The sequence below is a fragment of the Salvia hispanica genome, chromosome 4 (genome assembly GCF_029641045.1).
Source record: "Salvia hispanica isolate PSC_SH4W2 chromosome 4, Shi_PSC_v1, whole genome shotgun sequence".
NCBI classification, from domain to species: domain Eukaryota; kingdom Viridiplantae; phylum Streptophyta; class Magnoliopsida; order Lamiales; family Lamiaceae; genus Salvia; species Salvia hispanica.
In genome coordinates, this window is record NC_142695.1 from 7,274,257 (window position 1) to 7,288,528 (window position 14,272).

General features: G+C 37.5%; 3 protein-coding genes across 3 annotated transcripts; 1 reads left to right on the top strand and 2 right to left on the bottom strand.

The window, feature by feature from the left end:
* Positions 1-1,024: 1,024 nt before the first annotated feature.
* LOC125194474 (uncharacterized) lies at positions 1,025-5,999 on the bottom strand. Its single transcript, XM_048092712.2, has 3 exons — positions 5,676-5,999; positions 2,351-4,072; positions 1,025-1,690 (listed from the first exon to the last, which is right to left on the bottom strand). Exons 2-3 carry the CDS (start codon positions 3,962-3,964, stop codon positions 1,355-1,357), a joined length of 1,950 nt encoding a protein of 649 aa, XP_047948669.1. The 5' UTR covers positions 3,965-4,072; positions 5,676-5,999; the 3' UTR covers positions 1,025-1,354.
* A 912-nt stretch (positions 6,000-6,911) lies between these two features.
* Positions 6,912-8,543, top strand: LOC125193961 (Tetratricopeptide repeat (TPR)-like superfamily protein). The gene has a single exon (XM_048091932.2). It carries the CDS (start codon positions 7,009-7,011, stop codon positions 8,266-8,268), a length of 1,260 nt encoding a protein of 419 aa, XP_047947889.1. The 5' UTR covers positions 6,912-7,008; the 3' UTR covers positions 8,269-8,543.
* LOC125193960 (Protein kinase superfamily protein) lies at positions 8,465-13,892 on the bottom strand. Its single transcript, XM_048091931.2, has 13 exons — positions 13,527-13,892; positions 12,911-13,060; positions 12,404-12,574; positions 12,088-12,231; positions 11,562-11,667; positions 11,303-11,451; positions 11,103-11,228; positions 10,847-10,990; positions 10,496-10,583; positions 9,875-10,248; positions 9,366-9,686; positions 9,000-9,224; positions 8,465-8,792 (listed from the first exon to the last, which is right to left on the bottom strand). Exons 1-13 carry the CDS (start codon positions 13,767-13,769, stop codon positions 8,658-8,660), a joined length of 2,376 nt encoding a protein of 791 aa, XP_047947888.1. The 5' UTR covers positions 13,770-13,892; the 3' UTR covers positions 8,465-8,657.
* Between the last annotated feature and the right edge of the window lie 380 nt (positions 13,893-14,272).

Below are 14,272 nucleotides of genomic sequence, written 5' to 3' on the forward strand. Positions count from 1 at the left end.
TAATTAGCAAACTATATAGTAGGATCTTTCGAGTTTTCTTTTTTGATTCGATATATGTGATTGGTATATTAATTAGAATGATATTTTCGAGTTGTTTTAGATGTTTGAATTTTCATTAGTTTTAATATATAGATTTTGCCAACAATGTAATTTCATGTAAGGATTCATATTTACATTTCTCAAATGAGTAGTAGTATTATTTTTTGGAATTTAAGATATTATAATGAGGTCAAAATATGAAGTGAGAATTCGCCAATATTATCATTTATCATTACATATTTATGTTTACCTCATAAAAAATCATTACATATTTATGAATATACAATAGCAACATATTTTACATTATCACAATAACTTTTACGAATTAAAGGGATATTCAATTAATTACCAACACGTATAAACTACAGTGAAAATCTCCCATAAAGTAGTAGCAATTATTAGCATCAATCGTCACTTATGTCAAGATTTATGATTGACAACTTCAAAACACCGATCTTGTAATTGATAAATTATTATTGCTACGAAAAAAAATATAGATTTGAGTACTCGATCTTGTTGGATAATTTTGTTTTCGTTAATAGAATATAAGCATTATGATCACTAACATTTTTATAATGCATATTTAACAGCGAAGAAGGAGAGCTAGCAGGAGTAGGAAAATCATGTAAATGTTCCATCCAATGAAGGTATAAAATTCTCAAGTCCTGAATTTCTAAATTAATTCCACCAAAATGTAAAATTCAGTTCAGATATTCTGTCCTAACAATGTTTTGTACCGTCGAATATATTTATAAATTTGATACTATTTACCACAAAACTAATATGTTTACAAAATCATACTCTAATTCATTTCTCACTAAAATTTGAAGCTTAAAAAATTGTGTTACCGATCTTAATTATCAACTACCAACTAAAATAGAAAACAGAAATCCCACTGAAACAAATAACGACAATCTGCTGTTCACTTTCTTTAAATAAAAACAGAGCAATTACAGCACTGATTTCTCAAACTGCAAGGAAACAATTAAGAAATGATAGTGATAGACTCAACGAATATACAATATCCTTCAATCTGTTAGTAAAGATGCTCAACTGAAATGTTCATGGATCGAAAAGTCGTGCCAAATGAGAATGGTAGACTGTCCGCCCAAACATGAAACATCGGTCTTTATGGTTACAAGAATCACAGATTCATACTTCTATAAACCCCCCACAATGATATAACAGAGTCAAACTATTAAAACAACCAACGATGATATTCTTACCCCGATGCAATGCAATCTGTTGTTCGTCTAAGTAACTGAACTGGACTTTCAGCAAGATGATCTATCCCAGAGCGATATTGTCAAGAAGACTACTTTGGAATTTTTGATTTCTTAGATTTGCTCCTTTCCTGCATCTTTTTCTTCTTTGCTTCAGCGGTGATCCATGAATACTCGGAAGGAATTGCAAATGGATCTTGAAGATTATCAATCCTGCTGCTAGACCCACCAGCAGAAGAACTGGGCCGTTGATATGGAGATTTTATCCACTGGAACCAAGACGAACTTGAAGATTGCGCCATAGGGCTCTCCTTGCCAACACCAGTTGGACTTGAAGGGGGAGTTGAAAACTCATCTAGTGGCTGCAACTCTTCAAACTTTGTAAATGTAACTATGACTCTTACAGTAGGAACTACTGGAATAGCAACCTGAAAATAAGCAGCAATTAGTTAAAAAGAGAAAAAGTGAAGAGGACATGATAGAGAATCAACAGTTACTAAATGCCTCATTAAGCTGTCCTGTAGATCTGAACCGAAGAGTAAAGAATTCAAGTGTAGAAGTTCATGTTCTCATATGTGTACCACAGCAAAATAATATAAGATGAGCTTCACAAAATTCATCTAAAGTAAAGCTCTCAAAGCCTAATTAGGTTTCTCAAGTGAATCTAATTTTTTTAAGAATTTATAGTACATGTCAGCATTTGCATGTCGTGAGGGACTTTAGTTCCCATCATACCGGAAATCAACAGTGTCTTGCTGTAATCATATAGTCGACCATGCTTTGGGTAAATCGTAAGGCTGAAATCCCAAGCCATGAATAATAGCAAAGCCAAAACCAAAAGCTGTTTGGTAATGTTAAAAAAAGATTGATCGTGCAACAAACACATAATAGACAGAAGGCTAATATGCTAACAACACTCTTCTAAACCAGCCATCTTCACTTATTCATTTACAGAACCTCAATGTAGAAGATTAGAGATGACACAGATAAGCAAAAAGGATCATACTAAATAATATTAGTTAAAAATGAATGGGAATGCAATAAAGCATATCTATCATTTCAAGGAAGATCTTGTGGAAGAACCATACCTTCACAGGAAAGGTCCCCTTTGGTAGTTTTGTAGTGAATAACTCCCTTAATCGTCTTATAGCTTTGACCTTGTTAGCTAAAATGTCGAGCAGTGGCAAGAGTTCTTCAGTTCGTAATGGAAAATCTGGAGAAAGCCAAAGAACGGGCCTTAAACCTTTTTTATACTCATTTTCCCGAGTTGCATCCTTTCTTCGAGTTCCACTGTCAGTACTTGTAGATGAAGAAGCTTTAGAGTCTTTTCCTCTCCGATGATCATCCCGTTTCACGACCACTTCGACAGAGTGCCTACCTGTCCTATTTTGACTTCTAGGAGAGTCCTCTAGAAAATCACTAACTTTATCTTCCACAGACAAAGAGCTTCTAGGGGGAGCAACTTTTTTCTCATCGACCGGCTTATTTTCCCTTCTCCTCCATCCATTGAACCATCCTTTCTTTTCTTGCTTAACTTCTCCATTCCTACAACTGTCTATGTCCTCGATGGATATATCCCTGTGGTCATAACAACTATGACGGTGTGGTATGATGTCATCACCATTTTCGTTGCCCAAATCTGATGAGTCCATCTTAAGAGCAACCTCAAGTTGCCTTCTTTCTTCCTCTGTCAAGACATCATCAAGCTCATTCTCTGTTTCATTCTCATTGCCAGAAGAACTAAATAACTCGTCATCTGTCATGGCCCCAGGCACCTTTCTTGATTTGATACTAACAACCACATTGTGCATATCATAAACTTTAGCTTTCCAGGGTCCCACCATTTCTGTTTTCTCTACTCTCCTCCATGTTGTTTGAGGTAAAAGAACTGCTTGAGTCACATCAATTCCAGGCCTGAATATATTGGTCTGAGACATTGCAGTAACTTCTTGCTGCACTTCTGCATCGGTTGCTGGAGCACCAGCACCATCCAAAGCATTCATTACCTCTTTGTCTTTGTGTGAAATCATGCATAGTGAACCTGGAGGAACTTGACCATCCTCAGAGCCATCACCAAGGAAAAGAATACTCTGATCAGATCGTTGTATTCTGAAACCATCAAAGCCAGCCAAAGTCATATCAGCCCTTAAATTTGCACCCCTCTTCCAAATTTTGTAAGTATCAGAAGGGGCAATTCTTGATATGAAAGGGATAACTGAGCTCTCAAAATGAAATGTGATTTCCATATAAAAATCTCTCATCCTTCGCATTGTCCCAATCAACCGAGGCAGCCTTCTGCACCATTTCGCCCAGGCCAGTGGCTGGTAATGCCTGACTATGATTCTCGCAATCCCTTCTTCTCTATTACAGACTGCTTCCTGTAATGCACTCCAACCCTGATCATTCTGCAAGCTCCAATCTGCACCAGCAAGCATAAGCATCTCCGTCGCAATCTCATCACGATATTTAACAGCCAAATGAAGTGGAGTTTCTCGGCTAGGGACATCACGTCGATCAATCACAGCAGCTATGGCCTCAGCCTTAGCTTCTTCTGCTATTGAAACTGATTCTGTATGTATCTCAGATGGTTCAGCAAGTTTGGGAAGGCCTGCAATAATTCTCCTGAGACCAGCATAATCCTTCAAAATGATGGCCTTATGGACAGGACTATGTTCATATTTGGATATATCAACAGCCGACATGTCTAAGGGTGTACTGGAAGTTCTGGAACTAAGTATGCTATGGTACTAGCAAAGCCAACTCAATCATCCAAAGTTCCACTATTCCAATAAAACCAAATGCACCACTGCCTGTCGAAGAATAAAACATGAAACTAAATAACTCTTGAACCTCTAATTCTAAACAAAACAAACACAGCACATATTTCAATATTTCATTAGTCAAAATTTATAGATTCCTGCAAGAATTTTCCAAAAACCAAAACCTCAAATATAGCTAGATGAAATACAAGGAGCTAGAACTACGTCACCATTATTTAATCACAAAATCTAGCCAGCTTGAAGACTTCGAATGGATCTATGATCACCTTTTCATTTACTCTTTTGTGCTTTGGCTAGCTGCAAAATCGATCCACTTAAAGGTTTCTCAGCTATAGTGACCCACTACTAAGTCGCGTGGTTTATTGATTTTACTAACTTTTATCATATCAACAGACATGCACATAGAGATGAACCAAATTCAGACATCTGCTCCATATATATAAATAAAGAACAAAGAAGAAGAAATTCCTTTGAATCAAAGAAAACCTAGTGCATCCATGAAAGAAAGGAAGGAATAGGCAGTGAAACCAGAATCTGAAGAAGGTTGGGGCTTTAGTTACCTGATCACCAAGAAAGGAATTATTTCTAGTAAGGTGAATAAAGGAAAGGTACCAAAACCTAGTCCACTAAACCAAGCAATGCTTTTTTGAAATGTTATTAGCAGAGGAGGCTGAAGATACTTCTTCCAGAATTTAGTCTTCACAAACATCATTACTCTCCAAATTCATCACTCATTTGTTTCATGGGAAGAGTCAAGAAAAAATAAAGAATGTTTGATAAAGGAAGGAAGTGGCAACGACTTAAGCCAAGCAACTCCAGAGATGCCTTTTCATTGTTCAATTGACCATTTAGGAAGAATAAAAGCTCGTCTCCCTTAAATTGTTTGTCTTGTATAAACTTGCATCTGCTTCTAAAAAGTATATCAGTCTGCCCTCGTTTTCAAATGTCTAGAAGAAAATACATAACAAACATCGAAACTATAAATCATTTTTAAACCTAGCAACATATATTATCGAGTTGAAAAGGTCTGCATAAACTCATTACTGCACAAAAGAACATTTAAGCCCACAGAAGTGGAGAATCATCCATGTAGGAGGTAGCTTCAATTCAGATCCTATAACCAGTATAATATCTAGTTTATTCATTATTCAAGACTCCAATGCAGCATCAACTATGAGAGATTCGACTTGAAAATGCATATAACTTCATCGTATCATGTCCACAGAGATTTTAACAATTACTACTATAAATCTCCCTAACATCAATTACATCTGCTATTTCTTCTAGAGCAGCCCAAATCCCCCCATATCAAATCAGCACCAGAAAGAAGGAATCGAATACCAGCCCAAGCCTAACCCAAGTTCAACGATGCAATACAATACGGCATTCCCAGAAAGCCCCAATTTTTAGCATGTTTTTCATAATCCCAATATTCCGCAGTACTTCAATGAATTTAATCAACAAAAATCAGAACCATTCACAAATCGCATAAAAACAGTATATAATCATTACAGTAACATGGATTAATAGATATCCAATTACTATAAGGAAAGCAAGCACGGATCAGAACAATTTAAGTAAAAAAAAAAAAAAAACTGAAAATCCACAGTAAACTACATAAAAATCGCATTACCTTGATTCAAGGGGTTGTGTTAAAGCTCACGAAATCAGGTTCCGTGTAAGAATTATAAGGAAGCACCAAATTTGGGTCAGATCGGACGACGAGAGTAGTTGAGAAATGAGGATTTAACAAAGAAAATGGAGTAGATTATGTAAAATGACATGGGGCAAATCAATTAATTGATGTTACGAAGGAAAGATAGCTGACAATCCGGTGTGATTTGTGTAATTTATTGTGCAGAAAGGAAGGAATTATACGAAGAGTGCGTCAATGAAGGTTGCTATATGTGTATACAGATGGACGATGTGGATGCCATAGCCATCATCTCATTTGCGGGTTGATCCGAATAATCCACACCCGTTCCGCCCCAAATTTAATACACTGGCCCCTATAGGCCTAGTGTAAATTCTTTAGTAATATATGCATTAGATTTTTATTAGTACTACTAATAGTATAAAAATCAAATTTATTATAAATAAATACTCCCTCCGTCCCTTATAATTTTATTACCATTTGACCCGGCACGGGTTTTAAAAAATATAATAGAAAGTGGATTGAAAAAATTAGTGACATGTGGAATATGAAGTCCACTACAAAAAATGGTAAAAGTGAAAAATGACTAATTTTAGGGACGGACGAAAATAAAAATAATTGACAAATTTTCAGGGACGGTTGGAGTATAATAAATTATAAATTATACAATTAAAATTTATCAAAATGCATTTATATTTTATTTTAACTTTACAAATTTTAAAATTGGTTTTGCACATCAGATTTGAATCAAATAAGAAAGGGATATTGACACCTAATACATCATGGAATTTTCAAAAAGTCGGGGTTTTCCCACGAACTTTGAAATTGACAAATAATATCACGAACTCTATCCTGAGTTTGTTATTTCCCACCAATAAAAAAATTAAGGCAAATAATTTTATTTTACGAATTTTTTATCGTAATTTCTTGACAACAACTTCGAGAGTTTCAAGTTTTTCATTCTTTGAAGATAGTTTTTATTGATATAGCCAGAATTTTTTCATTAGTGGAGTACCAAACTCAGGATAAATTTTGTGATATTATTTGTCAATTTCAAAGTTCACATAGAAAACGAACATTTTGAAAAATTCTATGATATCATGTATCAATATTCCAATAAGAAATATTTAGCAAATGTCATTCTTATACTCATATTTTGTAGTACTACTCCAACCATCATTATTTCATTTTACAGTTAAAATTCATTATTTTGTGAGAATTCTTCGCATTTAATTGCAGCATATTTATATGAGAATTCTATTCTCCCACCCATTTGTCACGGCTTCTTCGTTCCTAAAACCACATTGATTCAATGAACCCATGCTATTCACTGAGAACTCTTGATGTTTTACCGGCAAGAACCTTCCAGCCAACGCCGAGGTCAATTTTCTCTCCTCAAGTAGCCCTCCTATTGCTCCAAAAATGCGCCAATTTCAAGCAGATGAAGCAAATCCACGCCAAAATCATCCGCACCACCCTCCACCACAACCAAGTAATCGTCGCCAGATTGATTCGCCTCTGCTCTTCCTACCGGGAGCTGGATTACGCAGCTCTAGTGTTCCAACACGTCGATAATCCCTCCACTTTCGTTTGGAATATGCTCATCAGAACGTACACCCTCAACGATTGCCCGCATCGAGCTATTCAATTTTATAATTTGATGATTTTCCGAGGCGTTGCTGTGGATAAATTCACGTTCCCGTTTGTTATGAAAGCGTGCCTCGCGATTTCCTCCGTCGACAAGGCGAGGGAGGTTTATGCGGTTGCTGTTAAATCTGGGTTTCTTGGAGATGTATATTTGGATAACGTTTTGATAGATTTGTATATGAAATGTGGGGCTGTCGATGATGCGCTCAAGGTGTTCGACAAAATGCGGCACAGAAGCGTTGTTTCCTGGACAACTGTAATCGCAGGGCTTGTCCTCAACGCGAGAATGGATATTGCTCAGAAGGTGTTTGACAAAATGCCGACGAGAAATGTGGTTTCTTGGACGGCGATGATCAACGGCTACGCCAAGAGTGACGAACCGGAGATGGCGTTCAAGCTCTACACGGAGATGCAGCGTGATAACGTCAGCCCCAACGAGTACACGTTGGTTGCCCTTCTGACGGCCTCGGCCGAGCTGGAGAACCTCAAACTGGGTCGTTGGGTGCACGAATACGCTATCAAGAACGGGTTCGAGATTGGGGTGTTTCTAGGGACGGCTCTCATCGACATGTATAGTAAATGCGGAAGTTTGGAGTATGCCAAGCGCGTGTTCATGGAGATGGAGAGTAAGAGCGTGGCAACATGGAACACAATGATCTCGAGCCTAGGGGTTCACGGGCAGGTTGAAGAAGCCATTGCCGTTTTCGAAGAGATGGAGAGGAGGAATGTTCAACCAGATGCCATAACGTTTGCTGGAGTTCTCAGTGCCTCCGTGCAGACAGGCGAAGTTGACACGGTCCGTACATACTTATACTACATGGTGGAACGATATGGCATAGAGCCGAGCTTCGAGCATTATGTTTGCCTCTTTGAGATGTATTTGGCAAAGCTGAATCTAGAGCCCTCTGATCGTCCTAGTTCGTGACTTGTTCAAAATGCGCGAATACATATGATTATTTAGACGACGAGGTCGAGGAAAATACCTTGGCATCACGTCGTTGTTCGCTGCAGTTCATCGCAGACTGATAAAAACGAGCAGCAGCAACGGGTACATGTCGGACATTTTTACTAAACAAGCTCATTGCTTCAAGAGAGAGTACAAGATAGAATCAACAGAGAAGTGAGGAAATAATGTGAGCTTTTGTATTATATTCTGGTGAGTAAATATACATTTTTTCTTCTTCTTTGAAGTTGACTATACATACAGAAATCTACATTCCTTATGAATCTGAATAATCTATGAGCCGTTGGAAAGGGATACTACTGTGTGTATTATATCTGTCTGCAATTGAATGTGAATACATTGTTTTGCGATTACAAGAGTGTGTCACGGACTACACGAGCTAGTATCCGTGACGACAGCCTGCTGAGCAACTCAGGTAACACTTTTGCGGAGAGTCCTGGCAATACCGGGAGTAGCTCTTGGACCACTTGCGGAACATTTATACCCTACAGAAGACACATAATAATGTTGAGTGAGTAGTTTTGCCATAGATTTAGACACGGATAGAGGGTGTTGTACTTTTGAATTAATATAACTTCATTATTGATGGATTGGACAATTTAGCTCGTTTGATCATGTAATTCTTTAAATATTAGTATCACTAGCTCTGGAAAGCAGCAGTCAAGGAGGATATGTCGTTAGATAACGTTTACCTGCGTGGATGAGGCTGCAGTTCCGGCAGCTAAGAATTCAACAACTTTCTGAACGTTGTTCAGTATCACTTTGTCTTCCTCGGTTATTGTGGGAAGAAGTGCAGCAGTCCGGAAAGGCCCCAGAGAAGGAACCAAGCTAAAAACCGGGGTTACATTTCTAATGCCAAGAAAAGCCATTATCTGCACCAGCTGTTCCCTTGAAATTGCATCAATACCCTTCACAATCTGTTATTAGAAGATACCATTAACATTACTGGAATAAGCATAAATCTATTTATAAATATTAATCTATAAATTTCTGAGGTTGAAGAATTAAATCGTAAGAACCAGGTTACTAATGTCTTGTGCCTTAAAACTAAATGTTACCTCGTCTAGCAAAAACTCTCGGAAAAAGTTCCCTTTATCAGATAGTAAAAATCCCAAGGCTGCTCTTGTTTGGATCGGCTGTGTTTGAGAAGCACTGCCCCTAAAAGCAGGAAACAAACTACTTGTTTGAGGTTGTAGAAATCCAAGTTCTGCCATTCCTCCATTCAAATCTTCCCCACCTCCGCTCTTTGCAGCATCTATGAAATTCTCAAAAGCTTGCATCACATCTATAAATCTTTCGGCATCAAAGACTCCAGATTTTCCATATATTGTGTAGCGTAGAGCCGATCTCAATCTTGGGGATTCATCAGTCAGTAGCCTCTAAAAATTCACAGGACGAAGTAAAATCTGTTAATCTATTTTAGTTCAGAACAATATATGTAGCATAAAATTGCAAATGTTTGTAAGAGTTGACAGCTTCACAAACTATTTACCAGTCTAATAGTCCAAGTTAATTATGGACAGTGCATCATAGTAATAGCATATTTCAGGCTGTTGAAGATCTGTACCTGTGCAATATATGGATAAGCTTCATCAACGATGGCAAACTCGGGATTGCCCACCAAAGCTATTCCCTCCAGCACCCCGATTGCTCTAATTATAAGTGCAAAGTAAGGTGGTATTCTAAAAGGGTAATCAAATGTTATCTGTGCTAAATCTGATGCTAATTCTTGGAAGTTGATATTTTTGGCTCCCCCACCCTCAAGTGCCTGATCGAAAACTTTGGCCAGCACAGGCAGAATGGGATCTAAATTAACCCCATCTGGAATAAAGCCAAGTTTGACAAAATCTTTTACAATAGCGCCATAATCTCGATGGATTAGATGGGCAATAGCTTCAATCATCCCAAATTTCTGATCATCTGTTAATTTAGTGACCAAGCCTGCAATTTTTGATGCCAGTCCATAAAGTGCATAAAAATAAATTTTTACACATAGGATATGAGATAATATCTTGGTGAATAGACTACAAAGTGTCGAGCTGTTGAAGAATATTTTAATCAGAAAGATATGATATCAGAAGAACTAAAAGAGTCTGCAATGTATAAGTTAAATTGTCTATGTTTATGCACGTTGTTAGAAGCTATCCTATGAAATGTATATTTCCTCCTACATAAAGCATGCACATACCAAAATCCAGTATTGCCAGCTTCCCATCAGGAGTTCGGATTAGATTTCCCGGATGTGGATCAGCATGGAAAAAACCGGTGTCAAGCAACTGCAGATCCAAATTAAAATGAGAAAGGTTAAATAGCCAATTTGATACATCCTTATTAGATCCTCATAAGAGAGTTAATTGAACAGACCATGTATATTGTATTCAACTCTTCATCAGTAGATACTAACACGAGGAGATATTTCTAGATGAGTTTATAGTTGTACATCTATGGAAATCGCTAATAGATGGAGTATATAACATAATTTCTGCCCATTTCTAGATGCATGTGAAGGTAGACTATGAACAGTTAAAACAAAAATTACCTGCTTGAGGTAGCATATAACTCCAACATTTACCAGCTCTCCGACATCACTTTCAGTACTTTGTGACAGCTTCTCCCCATCTATCCACTGGGTTGTAAGAACCTTCCTTGCTGTGTATTTAGTGTATGTTTTTGGCACAACTACCTATAAAGCATAACGCCATTAGAGAAGTGGAAATCACCAAGCAAATTCCTCTATTGTTGGATAGTCATGTCATTTGCTACACCAAAAAATTGAACTATTGCAGAAAAATCACCTGAGGAAGGTCCTTCCTCATCATTTCAGCAAATATAGTTCCATTCTCCCCCTCGTTAATGTAATCCAGCTCTTCAAAGAAACGAGCAGCCCACTCGTCAACTAATCCCACGACATCCACGGAGACCTGAAAGAAATTGTGGTATGACTCAACTATCCATTTCAAGGTAATATAAGAACAGCAAAAAGTATAATTAGTACCTGAGGGAATTTTCGAAGAAAAAGACCCAAGTTTCTTATGATGAACAGATCAATTGTTACAGTCTCCAGAACAAAAGGCCTCTGCACCTTAACAGCAACAAGATCCCCATTTTCTTTTAGCCGGCCCTTGTAGACTTGGCCAAGAGAGGCTGCAAATGATTTCCAGAAGAAGAGAAATCATAAGACTATCAGTTATTCAAACATAGCAAGACAATCAGAACCTAAATCAGTAATAACGGCTCAAATCCTTTGAGATTACCAGCAGCAATAGGAGAAGGAGAAAGCTCGGAGTAGATATTATACCACGGCTCTCCGAGCTCTTCTTCAATAAGAGCCATTGCCATGTCATCTGGAAAGGATGGGACCTATAAACACAATGGATTAGTTGGTTGGTTGGTTGGTTGGTTGGTTACTGAAGAATGGAAAAAAAGAAATAACACTAGCTAAATATTCTCTCTTGAATATCAGTCACTTTCATAAAGCAAGCTAAGGTAGAGTTTTGAGCATTTGAAATACACTTTAACTTGACGAACACGCATCTTTCAAATAATTGATGCAAAGGAGAAGTTAAACTCAAATCACAGCTAAAAAATATCAGAACCCTGTAAACTAGTAAATATAAAACACAGCAATATATATTTGTTACTGGTATAAGAACAGAGGATGAAATTTCTGAATTAGTGAACTGAGAATCCAACCTTTGCACAACTTTCCAAATAAACTAGCTGTATCACAATTAGAACAGATGGGGCTATATTTAATGAAACTCAAGTATAAAATGTCACCTTATCACAAAGTTTCTGTAGTTCAGTCATAGCAGTAGGTGATAATATATCAGGTCGGATGCTCAATGCTTGTCCAAGTTTTATGTATGCTGGACCCAAAGATGTAACAATTTCCCTCAATTCAATAGCTCGGGTGACTTCATTCTGCGTGGAAAGAGAAAGCAAATCAGAATAGTTTAAATAGTTTCTGGTGTAGCACATTTGAATATTGTGAAGGACAATCAAGTTATGAATATCTTTCCATGTATTCTTGAAGAAGAAAAGAATGCACTTTCTTCGTAATCTGAAAATGAGAAACGGGGCTGGGTCTTCTTACCTCCTTTATTTTATTGTTTATTAGATCCCAGAGGAGACGGGAGAGAAAGCCTCCAGCAACAGACGTTAACTGAACAATACGAGTCGCAACAGCTCGTGGCCTTTTTCCCCAATAAGCAGCGATCGTATCAGGATTATACACCATTGGTAAAAATTCACTACTCTCGTCAACCTGAAGAAGTTGAAAAGCTCAATCACTTGATTAAAACGGCAGCCCTGTACAATATACATGCTAAATGAAGCCTTCTAACCCAGTAGTTTCAACAAATAAATGTTTATACCTAGTAGTTTTGCCAGCAATATGGTCAAAATTAATCCTTGAATATATTTTGAATAGCTTCAGTGAAAATTTAGAACATTCTGTGAAATATCAGTAACAAGTTACATGAAATTAATCTCTCATATTTTTATCTATTTATTTGAACATTCATTTTAGCAACTTAGAATTATGAGAATAATTCTGACGTAGCATGGCAATGAAAATAAACTTGAAATTCATCCGACAGACCTCAACTAGACGGAGATTGACATCATCCTCAGCAAACAAAGAGTCCTTCAGATTCTGGCCGCGAAGACCTCTCATGAGACTGGCCAACTGCTCGTTTTCCTCCATCTGCGCCCTCACCCTTTTGATCTCCTGCGAAACATCTTGCATCCGCTGCCATTTCCAAATCAAACAATGGCTTTAATCACCACCTCAATGCATTATCTGCATATAACTTCTCTAGAGGTCGCAGGAATTGCATCAATCACATCCATTTTAGCATTTTTTTTGGTTTCTAAGTGACTAATGCATATGAAATAGAGGAAAGAACTTATAAACAAGTTCAATCTCTATCAATTGTCCCACTAACTATTTGTTTGAATATTGAGATTTTGAAAAGTAAAATCTTCACTTATAAGTTTCAAAATTTTAGTCTCACAAAAACTTGTCATTCTTGAATTTTATGTGGCGACCACAATTCTGCCGCTGCCCTTTCCATGAACCAAAATTTAAACAATAATTCAATAACTTTTTTCACAAAACAGCTTCTTACCAAGAATAAAAAAACTAAAACCCAAAAAAAAAACAATTTTTTTTTCAACACTCAGCAAGGTCAAATTTTACCAAATAAAAAACCTACAGTTGATGTGCCGTTGACCATCTTGAAGGGCGCCGGCTTAGCAGTCCCATTAACAGAACTGGGCGGCTTGGTATCCGACGGCTTAGGCTCGGTGGCGACGGCTCTCACGACGGCATTCCGCCTAATCCTCGGGAAAAATCGGTGATTTCTGGACCTGCAATTCCAGGCGGCAGCGGAGGAATACGGCGAGGCTCGATGGAGATGATCGATTCCGCAGTGGGCGAGCTGTGCAGCCGCGTCCATGGCGGAAACCTTTCACAGCTGCAACTCAAATCGAGGAGGAAGAAAATTGAGAATTGGAGAGGTGATGAAGCGCAAATTTGAGTGTGTGCTGTGCGTTTTTTAGGTGAATTGCTGAAAGTGTGAGTAGTTAAATCAGCAAGCAGGAAAATACGTGGAGGAATCACAGCCCGCCCATTTTTATTTTATTCAATTTATTTTATTGTTGCCTGCGAAATTCGTTGCCGTTCATTTTTTAAGTAATTAATATTGTATCCTTCATTATTTATTTCTTTTTGTGTGGTACACTGTGTACCGCAGAGTGCAGACATTCCAAATTTTTAACGAATTGGTGATTCGGTTTGGAGCGGAAAAGTTGATTGGGTGTGAATATACCACTCCATCCTTTCCACATTTCTTAAGGGTTTCCAATATAAAAATTTAAGAAATTTATGTTTATAGGGAGTTACATAGAGATAATAAAAATAGGAGAGATAAAGAGTATAATTGAAAATAAAATAAATGCG